At 54.3% G+C, this 17,818-nt stretch overlaps 1 protein-coding gene across 4 annotated transcripts in view; it reads left to right on the top strand.

The window, feature by feature from the left end:
* Nucleotides 1-12,718, top strand: part of HM13 (histocompatibility minor 13) — a 31,970-nt gene extending 19,252 nt beyond the window's left edge. The window contains exons 7-13 of one of the 4 annotated variants that reach the window (XM_074969496.1): nucleotides 119-176; nucleotides 3,502-3,585; nucleotides 5,183-5,219; nucleotides 6,609-6,711; nucleotides 8,108-8,193; nucleotides 10,851-11,046; nucleotides 12,281-12,718. In XM_074969496.1, coding sequence (XP_074825597.1) covers nucleotides 119-176; nucleotides 3,502-3,585; nucleotides 5,183-5,219; nucleotides 6,609-6,711; nucleotides 8,108-8,193; nucleotides 10,851-11,001 — 519 coding nt within the window. In that variant the 3' untranslated portion in view covers nucleotides 11,002-11,046; nucleotides 12,281-12,718. The other 3 variants (XM_074969497.1, XM_074969498.1, XM_074969499.1) reach the window with 3 other exon arrangements.
* Nucleotides 12,719-17,818: the final 5,100 nt, after the last annotated feature.

Below are 17,818 nucleotides of genomic sequence, written 5' to 3'. Positions count from 1 at the left end.
TGCTGTGACCACAACTGGCCCTGGTAGTGTTAGCTGCAGCTAGGCAGCTGTAGTGGAATGGCTTCTCTCGTTATTACCTGGGCCTCTGTTTTCACTTCGGACTGTTGTTGGCTCCTAGGTTTTTGGCACCAACGTGATGGTGACTGTTGCCAAATCGTTTGAGGCACCAATAAAACGTGAGTAGATCTTTCCTGCTTTCTGGGAAGACCTGTCCTGTCTCCTGTCCATCATCCTCACTGCCTGGGCTCTGGGCTCCACCTGGCTAGTTTCACGTTCTGTTATGTGTGCCATTGTTCATGAGTGGATTTTGTCATGAGTTCCCTCCCTTGGAGTTGGAATCCAACTCCTGCTCGCACTCTGCCCATGAGGAATTTGGATCCTCTTGCAGCCATTTGCTCTAGATCTGTATTGGTCTTTCCAGCGTGTCCTGTCACTGGCACACCGTGAAGTGCAATACACCTGCCAGGCAGGATAGCATTGTATGTGGGCATTCAGGTCTCTGATGATGGGGCAGGAACATCTGTAGAGATCTGGCCCAGCCCAGTGAAGGGGGTCAGTACGAAGCCTTTAAGGTGAGAATCATGGGGACTCAGGGTCACCTCAGAAGTGTGAAGTGAGTTTCTACAGCCACTGAACATGGTAGGCGCATCAGACGCGCGATCTGAAAGGCACCTGAAGCCATAATGTCTGCAGTATTCTGGGGTGTTGGTAGCCGCTCCCCAGTTCAGGCTATGTGGGGATTTGCGTGTAAAGCTGGAATAGAATCATAGAAGATTAGGGTTGGAAGAGACTTCAGGAGGTCATCTAGTCCAACCCCCTGCTCAAAGCAGGACCAACCCCAACTAAATCATCCCAGCCAGGGCTTTGTCAAGCCAGGCCTTAAAAACCTCTAAGGGTGGAGATTCCACCACCTCCCTAGGTAACCCATTCCGGTGCTTCACCACCCTGCTAGTGAAATATCCAACTTAGACCTCCCCCACTGCAACTTGAGACTATTGCTCCTTGTTCTGTCATCTGCCACCACTGAGAACAGCCAAGCTCCATCCTCTCTGGAACCCCTCTTCAGGTAGTTGAAGGCTGCTATCAAATCCCCCTTCACTCTTCTCTTCTGCAGACTAAATAAACCCAATTCCCTCAGCCTCTCCTCGTAAGACATGTGCCCCAGCCCCCTGATCATTTTCATTGCCCTGCACTGAACTCTCTCCAACTTGTCCACATCCTTTCTGTAGTGGGGGGCCCAAAACTGGATGCAGTACTCCAGGTGTGGCCTCACCAGTGCCAAATAGAGGGGAATAATCACTGTCCTCGATCTGCTGGCAATGCTTCTACTAATGCAGCCCAATATGCCATTAGCCTTCTTGGCAACAAGGGCACACTGTTGGCTCATAGAATCCCTCTTAATCGCCAGATTTAGCTTAGTAATTCTCCAGGGGACAATGGAATCTCCCAGCTAATAGTTTTAGAAAGTAAAGGAAACATTTTGAACATCATAATGGCCAGACTGGCTCAGACCAATGGTCCATCTAGCCCAGTATCCCATCTTTCGACCGTGGCCAATGCCAGGTGCTTCAGAGGGAGTGACCAGAACAGGGCAGTTTATTGAGTGATCATCTCCTGTTGTCCAGCCCCAGCTTCTAGCAGTCTGAGGTTTAGAGACACTCAGAGCATGGGTTGTATCCCTGACTATCTTGGCTAATAGCCATTGATGGATCTGTCCTCCATGAATGTATCTAATTCCTCTTTGAACCCTTTGAATACTTTGGCCTTCGCTGTATCCCCTGTGAAGGAGTTCCACAGATTGACTTTGTGTTTTATGAAGAAGTACTTCCTTTTGTATGTTTTAAACCTAATGCCTATTAATTTCACTGGGTGACCACAGGTTCTTGTGTTACGTTGGGCTCACTGGTCTGTAACTGCCAGGATTGCTGCTGGAGCCCTTTTTAAAAAATTGGCATGACATTAGCTGTCCTCCAGTGATCTGGTACAGAGGCTGATTTAAGCAATAGATTGCATACTACAGTTAATAGTTCTGCAGTTTCACCTTTGAATTACTCCAGAACTCTTGGGTGATACCATCTGGTCCTGGTGACTTATTACTCTTTAATTTATCAATTTGTTCCAAAACCACCTGTATTGACACCTCCATCTGGGACAGTTCCTCAGATTTGTCACCTAAAAAGAATGGCTGTTATGGTTGCTGTTACTGAGTGGTTCAGGTTTGTTCACCTCTTGGACCAGATCGTGTGCGCTGCTTAGGACTAAATCAAGAATTACCTCTCCCCTGGTGGGTTCCAGGACTAGCTGCTCCAAGAAGCACCCATTAATGGTGTCTAGAAATTTTGTGTCTGCATTCTGTCCTGAGGTGACATGTTCCCAGTCAATATGGGGTTAGCTAAAATCCCCGTTATTATTGGGGTTTCTGTTTTTGTAGCCTCTCGAATCTCCAAGAGTCACCGTCACCATCCTGGTCAGGCGGTCAGTACTGTAGTCCCACTGCTATGCTCTTATTAGTCATTCAGGGAATTTCTCTCTATAGTGAGTCTGTGGGGCTGTTGGATTCCTTTCAGATTTTTACCATATTTGAGACTTTGCTTTCACATATAGTGAAAGAACCATACTGCACCTTTTCCCTGAGTCGCCTGTTTCTTTGGGTTCCTTTAGCTAAACTGCCCACCTGCTCCAGACGACCCCCCCATGCATTCCTATCGGGCATCTTGGGCACAGGTCACTCTGAAGTGTTGGCCCCCTGGGGCCTGGACGTCTACAGTCTGCTCATAATGCTCCATCAGCTGCCTTCTTTCCCGTCTCCCTGCCCCCTCCCTCTGTGTCATCCCCTACTTCTAATACCGAGTAGAGAGATGGGACAGTTGCAGTTCAAGACACTTGACAAGCTGAGGTATCAGCTCCTCTCCAGAGACGGCAGCTTCTGCAACCCCCCTGAGCAGCCCTGTTGGATTCATCTCCAGCTGGGGGACCCAGGGCAGGATGCCTGGAAGCTTCCCACCTCCCTCTTTCTTTGCCCCCTCAATGTGGTCTTCCCCCAAGTTGGCACCACACAGCACTGCTGCCTGCGAGATGGGGACAATCAAGACAGTCTCACCAAAGGAAGCTCTGAATGTCCTAATGCCTCTGCTTCCCCAGCTCACCAGGAGGAGCCCAGCCTTTGTGCATGGAAGAATTGCATGTAGATGGGGCATGTCTCCCCATTCACCTGCTGTGGGTGATGGCTGGCAAGCGTGGCATGTGAATGGGATGTTGAATGATTTGTCTCCATGTTCCCTTGCTTCCCAGGGCCTGCAGTGGGGGGATATGCAGTAAGTTGATCCACCTTTGTGGCAATAAGAATAGGTTGAGTTTGGAGAGGAAACTCTCATGTGTAGGTCTTTCCATTCCTGTACTCACGCACACCCGCTGTTAACCTCCCACCAAAGCATCAGCTTGGCTTTGTGCTTTTAACCCTGAGCTCTTCCCCTTTTTAATACTCCCTCTCTGCTTTTCCAGTGGTTTTCCCCCAGGATCTGCTGGAGAAGGGGCTGGAGGCTGACAACTTTGCCATGTTGGGTCTTGGAGATGTTGTAATTCCAGGTAAAGCTGAATGGATGGTGTGTTAGAAAGTGTGTTAACCAAGGATACAATTTTGGGGCCTGGACTCTGGCCTGCTGGGGCCTGGGTGTGGAGTGTACACTACAAATCCAGCTGAATGGCTGCAGGTCAACCAGAGACTCCTCTGCTTAAGAGCTGGATGAGGACGAGGTCTCGTGGTTCTGAAGTGGAGGGAGGCTGTCAAAGGGAGCTTGGGGAGCCTGAAGCTGGGAGTAGGGAAGGGAGCAAGGAGAGGGGGAAGCATATGGGAAAGGTTACAGAGGGAAGCCAGGTGTTGGCATTGGTGCTGTCATGATAGCTGTGGACTTTGTTTGCCATGCTGATCTGCAGCACAGCCACAGCCAGTCCTAGAACCAGATGGCTCTGTTATATGCATTCATGTCGAGCCTGCTGCAGGCTTGCAGTGTTGGGCTGCCAGAGACCTTCTCAAATCGGCTGTTCTGGGAGCTGGGGCTGGCTGGCCTGAGCTGTGCTCATTAGGAGCGCTGATGCAGGGATTTGCTGCTGCCCCTCTCTCAGGGTTTGGACTATCAGGAGATACCTTTCCCTCCCAACTGCTACCATAGGCCCCTAGAGAAGGAACTGGTGGGGGAAGATGGGCTTAGAAGCATTTTAGACGGCAAAGCATTCTCTGAAGGGGAGGGCTTCTGGCAGCACAGCTAGTGATGCTCACAGATGTGCTAGGCCTTGTCACGTAATTGAGCTCTAGCGTGCTGCATGGTACGTCAGGCCTCCCTTCCGGGATAGGACTAGGGAAGTGTCCCTTAAGGTGATGGAGAGAGCAGCACTTGGCTGGCGCTGGTGAGGGGTCACCAGGTGGAATTCCAGGCTAGGGACCAGTTGTCTGAAAGGAAGTGGGGTGAGCATGTGGGTTCAGGTGCGTTCCCTCTCTTGGCTTGCTCTGCCCTGTGCCCCAGCGTAGCGCCCCTGTATTTTACTCCCCTGATCTTCAGTGCCTCTCCCTCCTGCAGTTTCCCTTTGCAGCGAGGGGTTGGGTGCTCTACAGCAGTGGCTCTCAACCTTTCCAGACTACTGAACCCCTTTCAGGAGTGAGATTTGTCTTGCGTACCCCCAAGTTACACCTCACTTAAACTACCTGCTTACGAAATCAGATATAAAAATACAAAAGTGTCACAGCCACTATTACTGGAAAATGGCTGACTTTCTCATTGTTACCATAGAATTATAAAATCAACTGGAATATAAATACTGTACTTCTATTTCCGTATAGAGAGCAGTATAAACAACGTCCTTGTATGAAATTTTAGTTTGTATTGACTTCACTAGGCCTTTTTATGTAGCAAAGATGTGTTGACATACCCCCTGGAAGACCTCTGTGTACCCCCAGGGTACATGTGCCCTGGCTGAGAACCACTGCTTTACAATACCAAGGGAGTCAGGAATTGCTTCTCTAGAACTGGACCAATATTGAATTCAGTCACAAGGGGGTGCTGTGGTCCCAAATGTGCTTACGGCCGTGGCCAAGTACAAGATCATCTTGTCGCTCTGCATTTGGCACCAGATATCAGGTAGACGATCTCTCCATCCCTTTCTCTAACTCTGTGTTTCTGCCCCTCAGGGATCTTCATTGCCCTGCTGCTGCGTTTTGACATCAGGTGAGCTGTGCCTCTAGGAGCATGTCTACAGGACAGCTTTGTTTTGCACTGTTTGTGTAAGTTGCCCCAGAGTGCTTTGCTGAACTAGATGAGGAAGGCCAGGGTGGCCAGACATCTTTTGCTGAGCCTTGAGATGGGGAAGCATTGACAGGAGGCCATGGGGCCTAGAAAGCAGGGCCTAGTCTAGAAAGCAGAAGAACAAAGGAGAAGGCAACAACCGTTGCGATTGAAAAGAGCCTGGTGCTAGACCTGATCTTTTTCGGCTTGTCTTGGAGCTAGTCTGGGGAAAGTCCATGGTCAGGGGGTGGTCACTTGTGATCTGGACCCTGAAATGACTGGGGCCCTGTCAAGTTGTTTGACCCAGGAAACTGCTGCATTTGTGTGTGTGCGAGCAGCAGCCCGCACATGCTGGAGTCTGGAGAGCTGGGGCTGGAGGAAGAGCGAAGACGACACAGCTGTGGTGGAGCTGGGAGAAGTGGAGGCAAGGCAGCAGTGTTTGTGAGCAGGACTGGGGTGGTTGGGCACATGGAGACACGGGAAGGGGAGCACTCAGGGTCACTGCCGATGGTGTAGGCCAGCGGGAAGCTGTTGGGAGTGGTCCTGTCACACAGAAGAAGCACTTCTCCGGACACGTGACCCATTGTCTGTGTGCATCTGTTGTCAGTGCTGTGCTTTCCCATGTGTAGGGAAAGCAGGCCCTTCCCACATGGCGTTCGGCCTGTGTCTGGACTTGAGTTCTCAGTGGTCACCTTGCATCACTTGGAAGATGGGCTACTGAACATGCCCCCCTCAGGTTCCCACCCCTCCTCCTCAAAAGCTCCACTTGCCACATGTATCATGCATCCATGCTGGCTTCTCCGTGCAGGGCTGGAAGTGCTACGGGTGCTTCTGCCCACATCTGTCTGCAGCTGCTGCCCCGGCCTGACCTGCAGTAAAACAGCTGCCCGGCCGGGGAATGGGTACAGGGAGATAGATACGGGTGAAGAGCTGCTCCCTTGGTGGAGGGCTTCTCACTGCAGCTTCCTCACTCATGTTAAGGGGGTATGGCTGCAGAGCACTTTTTGTGCTTATTGGGTAAGGACTGGGGGTTCCAAGATCCTTCTAGAGACCTTGTGTCATGGCAGCCTCCCCTCCAGGACTGGACTGTGCTCTCACCAGATCCTCTCTGCACCACTCCGAGCATGGGCAGGAGGGGCTGCTCAGGAGCAATGGTGCCGACGGCCTCTGCCAGCCTGGTTGTCAGTCTTCTGTGTGGATGTGTTGCCACTAGATTGCTAGGCCAGCTGAAGATCAGTCCTGATAAAGCTCGCAAATTCCATAAGCTGGAGTGGCTTTGGTATTGCCTCTCTCAGGGCCCATGTTAATCCTGCTCTCTTCCCTCCCCTGTAGTTTAAAGAAGAACACGCACACGTACTTCTACACCAGCTTTGTGGCATACATCTTTGGACTGGGCCTGACCATCTTCATCATGCACATCTTCAAACATGCCCAGGTAAGCTGAGTTTGCAGTCCCTGGCCATCAAGGGCCAGCGAATCCCCTGTCTTCTGTGCCCTGCCCATTACTGCTCTGCTAACCCCTGAGCCACAGGCAGCCAAGTGCAGCAGGAAGCTGGGGAAGGTTGGTCAGAACTTACGTTACAATCAGGGTGACAGAGAATCAACTCTGTATCTCTGAGCTGAGATTGTGTAGTGCCCACCCTGAGATGCCATCACAGCAAGCGATGCTAGACACAGCCACTCCATTTTGCCTTTTCTAACTGGGGGTGTGTGTTTCGTAACAGAGTGGAGCACCTGGCTGGGGGGAGAGTGCATTAAATGCAAAGGTTACTGGAGACTGCCCCTCGGAGAACTATCTGTTCACTGCTTCTAGCACAGCAGAGCGAGTGAGATTCTCTGCCTCATGCATCTGCAAAACTGTCTAAGATCCTCTTGCAGGGTGTGTCCTGCCAGGTGTGACGCAGGAGGCAGCCAGGCCAACAGGGTTTTCAGCTCCCGGGTTAAGTGTGCCTTGAAGAATTGTCTCGGATTGTAAATTGGGCAAACTGGCTCTGGGAGTCCTAGGCACTAAAGGTGGAGCCTGCTGCGAGCATCTCTGCATATAACTGCACTTTACTATCTTCGGGAGGAGGGGGGTGGTTCTCCCTGGCCTTGCAGCTCCCTCACGTCAGTGAGGAGTTCTGCTCATGTGCTGAGAACAGCCTGCTCTTTAGTAACGGGGAGCATCGGTGTGTTCTCCTGGGCTTGTCTCTAGATATCAAGAGCAGGTGCAAGCACAGCATTAATGCCCGGCTAGTTTTAATGCTTCCCAGCTACCCCCTGCATGGGAGGAAGGAATGAACAAGATGTGAAAACGATGGGCGAGCGTGGCAGCCACTGTGCCCGCAGCACATAAGTCTGCTAGCCTTGGGCAGTGGGCTCTTCCGAGAGGGGCTGGTCAGTACTTGGGGGTTCTCCGCTCCTCCTCTGGGGCAGTATCCCCAGATCTTTAGTCCCCATCCAAGTGGGTGCTAGACGAAAGACAGGACCTTGATTATCAGAAAGTCAGGACCTGTAGAGTGTCATCCACCCCTTCCTGGAACAGCTCTGCATTGAGAGTGCTGGGCCAGAGAGTGGGACTTCTAGTCACGTTCTTACTCTGGTGCTACGGTATGTTGGGACTCGACGCTTACGGATTTCTGGAGCATAAAGGAAAGATCTGACACTGAGCCCTAGCCCTGAGCTGTGCCCAGCGTTCCCTCGTGTGTGACTTACTCCTTAATCTGGGGACTGAGACCAGCTGTGAACCCAGATGAGCCGGCCCCGTTCCTCCCCAGTGGCCTTTGCTGCAAGCTGTGTTGGCTTTTCCAGCTGTTTGATGCAGTAATTGCCTCTGTTCTCCTCCCCCTCAGCCAGCGCTGCTGTACCTGGTCCCTGCCTGCATTGGGTTTCCTCTCCTCGTGGCCTTGGTGAAGGGAGAAGTAACCGAAATGTTCAGGTAAGTCAGCCTCTAGCCGGCAGTGCTGGGAGCGCCTGAGATGTGCAGGTGTTCCCATGCTGGGGCGCAGGCAAATGGACAAGTTCATCTGGGCATGCTGTGGGTGCGTGGGCGTGTGTACGGGTGGAGGGAGCGAATCTGTGTTTATACACGTCTCTCTGGAGCGTTCCTCCTCTAGCCCGGTCCCTACCCTCCTCCTGGGCAAGTGCGTGGGAGCGCCAGGGCTGGAACACAGGTGACGCCTCTGGTATCGCTCTGCACTGTGAACTCTGACTCACTCTTCCGATGAGCTGGGGTGAAGTCAGAGGGTGGGCCTGCACACCTGCCTTGTCAGCACCCAGTCGCTGTTGCAGTGCATGCTGGGGGAAGGGAGCAGAGCCAGCCCAGCCATGGAGCCTGGAGAGGTAATGGCGTGCTTCATCATCACGGGTGCCACCAGGCCAGTTTAATTATCCTTCCCCTCTCCCGGAGCAGGGGAACTAGGTCCTAGCTATGTGCATCTTCTCTGTGCTACTCCTGCCCCCGGCCCTGTCCTCCAGTGCTCTCCACACAGCTGCCTAGCCTAGTACTGCTGGCCAGCAACTGGAGGCACCCTTCAGTCTGGCTCCAGCACCTTCTGGCTGGCCTGTCCCAGACATGGGAGTCCTGCACCCTCCCAGCCACAATGGAGCCCTGTAAGTTCCTCCCCAAAGCTGGCATCCTTCTCACATGTCACGGGAGAACTTGGACAGTCCACGGCCCATGGAAACGCAAGCTCCTTGCATTGTGGTCTCCATCTGCTCAGAGGGGGCCTGTGGCTCTGGGTCTGGCAGCTGGGCTGAGACAGAGTTGATCAGAAACTAATGGAGGCAAAAGTGTGGTAAAGTAAAGGGTCGAGTTGCCATTCACCTCTGGATGCCAGTGGAACCAGCCTTTCCCTCCCCATCTCCTAGTCCAGGGAACGCTACTGTGCACCTTCCCCACGGTGGCTCTTCGCTGGGACTTCTCCCCTCTTCCCAGTCCCTTCAGCACCTGCCTGGTCTTTGATGTTTGCTTCTGACAATCGCTGCTGCAGGCACTGTGTGTTCTGGCTTCATCCTTCCTGTGCACCTGGTATCCTGCAGCCACTTTTCACACACGCCTGTGACTCACCAGCTTGCTGCAGCATCACCTCCCATGCTAGAGATGGCTCTGGTGAGAGACAAGCTGCTTGGACACACGGTCTTTGAACAAGGAGCTTGTGGACTCTTGTGGCAGAGTGAGAAGGGTTAATGTCCATGCCGGCCCAGCGCTCCGAACGCCGCGCATAGCTCTGACCCCAGTGTGGTTCTGACTGTTAGCAAGTCCCCCTTAGAACTAACCTGATAGGAAAGAGCGATCCCCTCCTAGCATCTTAGAGGTGGATGCAACATTCTGGATCTCCAGGAGTCGGCTCTCTTGCAGGGAGTGCAGGGTTTGGATGTCTTAGGAAAGTTTCTGGGGTCCAGCATCTCTTGAAACTGCTCCAGTATTTGGAGGAGGAAATGGAACTCGATAAAGCTCATGTGCCTGGAGGGACGGAAGCCCCCCCACCCTAGGAATTCCACCAGGTGTGGGATCCTAGGCTGCTTTGATGCAGCTTGTGTTTCTGTGAGCGCTGAAAGTCTGTGATTTGAGATGGGGACCTACTCCATGTGTCTCCATCAGCCACCTGCGCTTCTGGCAGCACATCTTAGTCTGAGGATGGTCCCCAGCTAAATTCCACATGAGCTCTCGGCCTGCAGCCCCTTGCAGTTTGCACACGGAGACATGGCTCTGCCCTGAGGAGCTTACAGGTTGGACACAGAGGACCAGGTGACCAAACAGTAGAATTGCTGGCCAGTGGTATTTTCAGTGGTCTGGCGGTTGAAAACACACTGCTGGGCTTCCCAGAACAAGTGTCCTAAGAAGAGGGGGGATACCTGGTGTGCCTGACTATGGAGGGGGTTGGTTGGGCCGCCAGGAAGACGTGGGAGAAGAAGCCAGGGGGACCAGTTAGATATCTAGGGTCCGTGGGGGTGGAGGAAATGCAGGCTGGAGCAGAGCTAGGCAGCACCCGCTTGGAGCTAACTCTCTGGGGTTCATGTCCCTGCAGAGCTCTCTTAGGCAGGTCCCTAACGTCCCATCTCCTTTTGTGCTTTGAATTAATCACAGGAAATCCGATAGCTAGCACACCCAGAGGGAGCTACCGCAGAGCAGCCTGGCCTAGACCTATATGGAAGAGCTTTTGCATGTATTGGTCTGCTGCCTCTCAAAGGCCTCTGGGCCTGGCCCTACCATGTGTGCACTTCTGTGCATTGGTGCACAATTTTATTCTCCTGCTGGGCCCTGTCCATTTGCTCTCCGTGGTCACGCTGCAGGTACTGCCATACCATAAACCTCAGCCCCTCATGCCTCATACAGCTACACTCATGTAGGTTCATGCCCCAAGGGCTTACACAGAGTACACCGCAGTGTGAGCTTCCTGGGGGCCCCCATGTGGCCAACCCAGCCCCCCAGCTCATCCCAGTGCTGGGGACGAAAGGGCGGGTTAAGAGACAGCAAGCAGGCTTTGCAGGGCGGAGTGTTTGCAGACATATCACTCAAAGCGATTCTTATTCCTTTCTTTCTCTTTCCCTTCTATCCCATTCCTCCCTGTCCCCTTCCTGTCTTTCCTGCAGCTATGAGTCCTCTGCTGAAATCTTGCCACACACACCAAGACTTACCCACTTCCCAACCGTGTCGGGTTCTCCGGCCAGCCTTGCCGATTCCATGCAGCAGAAACTGTCCTGTCCCCGCCGACGCCGGCAACAAAGCCCCAGTGCCATGTAGCAATCGCACCCGATGCCCTTTCTTTGTCTGTCTCTGTCTGGCCAGGTAGGGTCTCTCCAGTTCTGTCAAACTCCTTCCCAGCTCCTCGGTGTCTGGCTTGTGCTGTGGCCATCTGCCTTGCTGCGATGGGCTGGTCTCACTCTTTCTGCCTTTGAACGGGTGCCCCTCCCCTCTAACGGTGTCCTGGTCACAGCGCTAAGTGCCAGAGCACCTTCAGGCCACCCGCTTGCCCAGTCTGAACCCAGCTCGTGAGCCCATCTGCACAGGCTGCAGAATAACCCCCCCAAGGATCAAGTGCCTGATGGGGCTGGAGCAGGTGTCGTTAGCTCAGCTGTTTAGCTCTCTACTGTCTGCCTGAAGGCATGGCTGCTAGGCTCTCTCCTCTGATCTCCCCTGCAGCTTCTAATGTCGCTATTGTGGGGCTTCTCCCTGCCCCAGGGAACCAGTCCCTGCACGGCCGAGTCTGCTGAGCTACTAGCCTCTGCGTACGCTCTTCCCTTCATGCAGCCAGAGCCAGCCACCCGAAAGAAGAAGAAGAAACCTAAATCTGCCTTACTGAATAGCCCGACCCTCTCCCCGGCTCCTGGCTTAACTGAGGTCACTTGTCCCAGGCACACGTGCTCTTCGCAGCCTGGCCTGTCTGGCCTCGTGAAAATGCCAGTGCCGCACTATACGAGGGGCAGTGGTTTTATTCAGGATAGCCGAATATTCTGCATGGCGCTGGGAGCCAGCGTTCTCAGATCCACCTGCCACCTACGCAAGCCAGGGCTGGCTTGAGCTGAATTCTCAGTCCCTTGACCGGGAGGAGGTGTCCATCAGCGTGCGTGCTCAGTGAGCTGACTGGCACGTGTGTATGAGCGTATCTGCGTGTGCACCTTGCTGCCGTAGTGAGACCCTCTCTTCTCAGTTTGGAAGGTATATTGAGTGAGGGAGGGCTGCCTGTGGTGGGGGAGGTAGGTACAACAGGGCATCATACGTTGTCAGCCTCCCCTCTCCCACTGACTTCACTTGAATCCTGTGTCTGGCGCTGTAAGAATGATGGTGGGAGCTGTTCTCCCCACCTGCATGGAGTCCTGCTCTGTGTGGAACTAGCCCAGAGATCTGCACTGCTAGGGGCGGGCTAGAAAGCCCCGCTCTCTGTGCAGCTGGCTGACAGTGCTCATGCCCTTGGTCCTGATCCACACGTTCCCCACCCACTTTCACCCAAAGCAGAGGCGTTGACTTTCCTAAGAACTGCAGCTGCTTAACTCCCAGCATCCTCTCCTTCTCTTGCCCTCAGCTATGAGGAGAATTCCATGCCAAAGGAGGAGTCTGGGGACTCCAAAGACGCAAGGATGGAAACGGATAAAAAAGAGAAGTGACCTTGCACGCCTGGGTCAGGATGGGCGTGTCGGGACCAGGCCAGGCTGGGATCCAGGCCCCATCGCAAGGGATAAAGATAAAAAGACCAATTGTGTATCAGCATCGTGTTGTGTGTGTGTGTGTGCGCGCGCGCGCGTGTCCGGAGAAACTGTCGGGATGGGAGAAGTCTCTGGAAGCCATATCTGTCTGAAGTCCTTCTGCCATCCCGATGTTCCACCTGGGGCCTGTCCACTGCCACGCAGTGCTTTGGGCAGCCATGCTTCCTTATTTTATTTCATATTTTTTTGTCATCTCCTAAATGGGTAGAAAAAAGGGGAGGGGGAAAACCAAGGGGCTGGTTTTTAAATTTTGTATTGTGGATTTGCTTTCTCTCATATTAAACCATCTCGAAGGATGGAGGAGCTGTCTCGGTCTGTTCCTTGGTGGTAAGTGGGTGGAGGAGCTTGTCTCTCCCTTTGGGCCCCAGCGGGGAGAACGCTCGTTACCCCAGAGCAGCGGATCGGGTGTTGCCTGGCCCCCGCCCTGGGTGAAATCCTGCCTGGAGTGTGTTGAGTGGAGATGAGCTTCAGAGTAGAAACCTGTTACTTCCAAGCTAAAAAGTGACCTCCAGCATCACTGTCTAGTGGGGTGGGGGGGGGCATGCTTTCTCTTAGCCTAGGAAGGTCCTTTTCTCTGAAAACTCCTGTCCAATCACTCCCTCAGTTTACTTACACACTCACGTGATTCACTTGGCCCCTGATGGAGAGGAAGGGTGAGGCTGGCTGCCTAGAGGAGTTGGATGCCTGATTCCCATTAATTTCTGTCTTGGGTAGTGGGGGCCAGATGAGTACCCTAGTATCAGAGTGCTGGTCCACCTTTATTGTCCTCATCCGCACAAAGCCCTGCGGGGCAGAGTTGAGCTTTTATCCCCATTGTACAGATGGGAAACTGAGGCACACAGAGACCTGCCCGAGGTCACACGGGGTCTGTGGCAGAGCAGAGAATTGGCCCCGGGTCTCGCCGGTCTCAGGCTAGGCCCTAACATCCTTCCTCTCCTGTTAACTTCTCATGGGAGTTGGGGAGCTACAGCTGAGGTGGCTTTGAGAATTCCACTTGATCGGCTTGGCTTAGATCATGTGACCCCTCCTTGGCCAATAGCAAAGCTGCAGTGGCACTAGTGGAAGTGGCTGTTTGACATCAATGCATTGTTTGCACTTTGTCCCATGCCCCTTGGAAGCGTTTCTGGGTAGAGCAACGCTGGCCTTTTCCAGTGCAGGGCGCTGGCGGTCTCACCGTGCCAGGGGGAGCTGCATGTTGGGAACACCACCTGCTGTGACCTCTGTGGAGGAGATCCACCTGCCTGGCAGGACAAGGGGCAGAAGGCTTGTTGCCTCCATGAAAAACCGAACCCAACAGCTGCTGATGGAAGAGAAGCCTAGAGCTGCCATCGCAAGGTGGGTGGGGAATAGGACAGAGGGTCTTCTGGGGACCTGCCACTGCTCAGAGCAGGTGAAAGAAGGGGCAGAGGGGCTGGGCAGGGAGAAAGGAAGGTGATCAAGTCTATCCTGATGTGTGTTGCCCGTCCTATGCCAAGTATAAAGGAGCAAGAAAATATGCCTCAGAGGTGGGGGGCGGAAGGAGGAGACCAGATAAATGTCAGATCCGTTCCCTGCCCTACATCCTGAGGCTTCTCCTCTTTAACTCCTGGGGCCTAGAGCCCCGGTCTGAGAGCCAGGATCCTGAACTGGAGCGAAGGAACTAGGCAGTGTTCAGGCCTGTGTTCAGGCCTATGTTCAGCTAAGTGGACTGGGGCTGACAATCCCTGTGTCTGACTCTGCCATCTGTCGGTTGTGCCCAGAGACCCCGATCAGCATCGGGGTCCCATTGTCCTACAAACCCAGAGGTAGAAACAATCCCTGCCCCTGGGCAGTCTGTGTCTTTGGGCACTGCTGTGGCTCAGGGTCCCATTAAAACCTGCTGGGCCCTATCACTTTCTGGGCTGGAGAAGCTTCTGTCTGGGACTGGGCCGCACGCATCTGTGACCTCGGGCTTCTCTTCCCAGCCTGCCCGGCTGTGGTTCTGGAAGGGAAACACTCGCAGCAGAGTGCTCTAGGAATTGACACACACTCTTCCCGTCTAGCCGGTAGGGAGATCCAGCTAACCTCCTTCTCCGGCTCCTGCGCTGTTGCTGAGTGAGAGTCCTGCCCCAGGACAGAGGAAACTGCAGGGATCGCAACATGTTAGGAGCAAAGGTCAGATGCTTCTGATTGTAAGCGGTTACCTGCTGGAGCTGTCAAGTCTCTGCCGCTTCTTAGGGCACCTCTGTGTTTGGCCTTGGATGTGCAGCCTGGTGCAGCATGGAGCTGTTACCTGTCGTGATCTTTCCCTGCAGGACTCAGTGGAGCAGCTGTTAGATTCCCTCCCTTAGCTAAAGGAAGCAGGGCAGAGTCAGTGATTCATTGCAGGAATGCGTGTGGGGCACCTCCCTGGTACCCACATAGCATCCTGCATGCAGGGAAGCTGATCAGCGAGAGCAGTGGTGTCTGGGAGAGGCCTGTCCTGTCCCATGGGTGTGCCAGTTCTGCTGCCCACAGTGAGTGGCAGGGCTTCACTGCCCTCCCTAGGGAAGGGATGTTCTGCACTGCTGCAGGTTCAGGGCCCCTGACTGCCAGCCTCAGGCTGCCTTAACTAGAACTGTTGCTTTTGCCCAGCACCTGTGCTAGCCTTGGCAACGAGTGCCTGTCCACTAACCCTAAAATTAGATTAGAGACGCACTATGGGCTGTGGCAGGGATGGGACTCAAAGCCCAAGCTGGCCTTTTTAAAAGGGTGGGGGGGGGGGGGGGAGACTTAGTCCTGGTTGTGCAAGAAACAATGACCATGGGAACTGAGTGTGCAGGAGCCTGACCTGCTAGTGCAGAGTGGGGACCTGCCCTGTTCAGCTACAGGGAGTGTGACCTGCCCGTCTAGCTCCCCATGCCCAACTGCACACCGTACCAGCAGAGACCTGTGTGGCAGGTGGGGAAAAGTGCAGCCGGCCCAGCCCACCTCCCCAAGATCTGGCAGCAACTGTGATGTGAGTACTGGGGGGGTGTCCCCTTTCTGTCTCTTGGGAGTTGATGGGGTCCCTTTGCCATTCCTGGGGTGGGGGGGGAAGAGAGAGAGGTATGGTCCCTGCCACTCAGGGAGGGGGTTGCTCTGCCACTGTCACTGCAAGGGGAGGGAGAGCTGGGGGGCAGCCATGGGGGCTGGGGGATGTTACATTATGTCTAAGGCCTCTGCTTCCCTTAATCTGGCCCTTGCTAACTCTGGATGCCCTCTCACAATGTGCTCTGGCTCCTGGCAGCTGTATCAGTGCGCCCTGCCTCATAGTGAATAGCCCTTGCTCCCAGTCTGTGGGCACCGTATAGCTCCTGGGATCAGCTCCCTCTCACACACGCACGGGGCTGCCTCACACCTAGGGCTGGGCCGACACCTCAGGCATGGTGTCCTGCTCTCCAGCCCTGCGCTGTCCTGCCCCCGTGCAGGCCACAGTGGAGTCCTGTAGAGAGCTGTCCTCGGGTTGCCTGCCTGGCTTGTTCCCCCTGCAGCAGCTCCCTCTGCCATGAGTGCAGTCATGAGCCCTAACATGCTTCGGCTCTGGGCCCCACGAGCCTCCCCCCATGCTCGAGAGCCTCGGAATATGGCCTGGCTAACAGGGAGCAGGCTGGGCCCGGGAGGAAGGGGCTGGCTGCCGCGGTAAGGGGCCTGAGCCAGCTCCTCTGGGAAAGGCAGTTTCAAAGCTCCAGCCGTGGAGGGCAAGGAGGAGGGGCACTGCTCCCAAGCCTAGACATCTGCAGCCCTCGTCCTGCCTCCCATTGTTAGTGGGATTCCGCTGGCTGCCTGATTCCTTCACATTGGCCCTTGTGTCCCCCCATGCAGGTGGGAGCCTGGCCCCTTTATTGAACTGCCTTGCCCTCTGGACAAGGCCTGGCCTGGCCGGATCAATGCGGCCTTCCGTTGCTCGGCAGTTTCTAAGTGACCATCTCCTCCCCCCACGCTGCCCGCACCTCTCCAGCTAGGGCAAAGGGACAGCTGGGCCATCAGCTCATGGTTTTGTGACAGGCCTTGCTCAGCCTCTCGCAGCAGCAGGCGAGATTTACGGGGCTGGCCTGCTGACCCGAGCCCTGTGGCCAGGGAGCACAGCTTCAGGAGCGAGAGCTGTGATCAGGGAGCCCCCACGCTCAGCCTGGGCTGAAGCACAAAGCGTGAGAAGAAGCCAAAATGCAGAAATACAGTGGATAGGGGTCGTTTGTCTTCAGACTGATTGGGAAATGCCTACGGTCCATCTTAAGACGCACAGACCTGAGGGATCCAAGCCACGCTGCAGGCCAGCGCCCTTAGGCTCCTATGGCTACACCTCCCCTCATCCATCCTCAGGCTGGAGGGGAAAGGGCCGGAGGGCGCCAGGCCAGGCCTGGCTGCAGCAGATTGAGGGCAGAGGCCCTAGCCGCAGAGCTTGCAGCTCGCACCCTGCCATAGAATTCAAGGGCTGAACCAGAGTTGCCCTGGAGGAAAATGGCTCTTCCTCATTCCACCCTGATTGTTCTCAGGTTATAAAGTGACCTGTCATCTTGCCATTCCCTCCAGTGCTGGACCCAGCTCCCAATCTGCCCCCCTCCCCTGTAACTTCCCCACCTGTCTCTCCCACACCTTCTACAGACACGTCTCTTTCTCCCACTGCTGCTGGATTTCTGGATAGTCCTTTGCTTTCAGAGCACACATTTCATTCTCCAAGCTCTGTCCTGTGGGTGAGGGGAACACAACCACCCTGCCCTTTATAGCTGGGGAAGCTGAGGCAGAGTGCTGTGCTCACACCCTTGGGGCCACCCTGCAGTCCATGGTATCTGTGTATTCACTGTGCAGTAGCTTGTCAGCATTGTGGTGTGCTGGGTGCTCCCCAGGGAGGCAGCCTGGGCTCCCCTTTATTTGAAAGGACATGGACACCTAGACTTGAGCCTTTGGTCTTGGCCCATACTCTGAGAGACTGGCCTAGCTCACAGAGCCCGGTAATATTCCACCCCACGTGCTGGGATTTCTCAGCACACTTTAGAAAGGTGGGGGAGGGAATATCTTTTATTGGACCAACTTCTGGTGGTGAGAGAGACAAGCTTTGGAGTTTACGCAGAGCTCTTCTTCGGGTCACGTATAAGCTCAAAAGCTTGCGTCTCTCACCAACAGACATTGGTCCAGTAAAAGACATTCCCTCACCCATCTTGTCTCTCCAGTATCCTGGGACTGACCTAGCTACAGCAGCTCTGCATTCATCCATGCAATTTGTTGCTACTGAGGATGTCTCCAACTGAGCAGTCACCTGTCTCATCTCCCTGTGCCAGGAGTAGGTGGTCTGGGTTCCCTGCTGCTGTTTTCTGGGAGGTTATTCTAGTTTCTGAGGCAGGAAAGCTGTTTCAGTCGTGAGGAGACAACCATTTAAAACT

Source organism: Natator depressus, chromosome 13 (genome assembly GCF_965152275.1).
Source record: "Natator depressus isolate rNatDep1 chromosome 13, rNatDep2.hap1, whole genome shotgun sequence".
Taxonomy (NCBI): domain Eukaryota; kingdom Metazoa; phylum Chordata; order Testudines; family Cheloniidae; genus Natator; species Natator depressus.
Note: the sequence above shows the minus strand (reverse complement) of the source record. Positions and strands in the feature narration are given on the sequence as shown.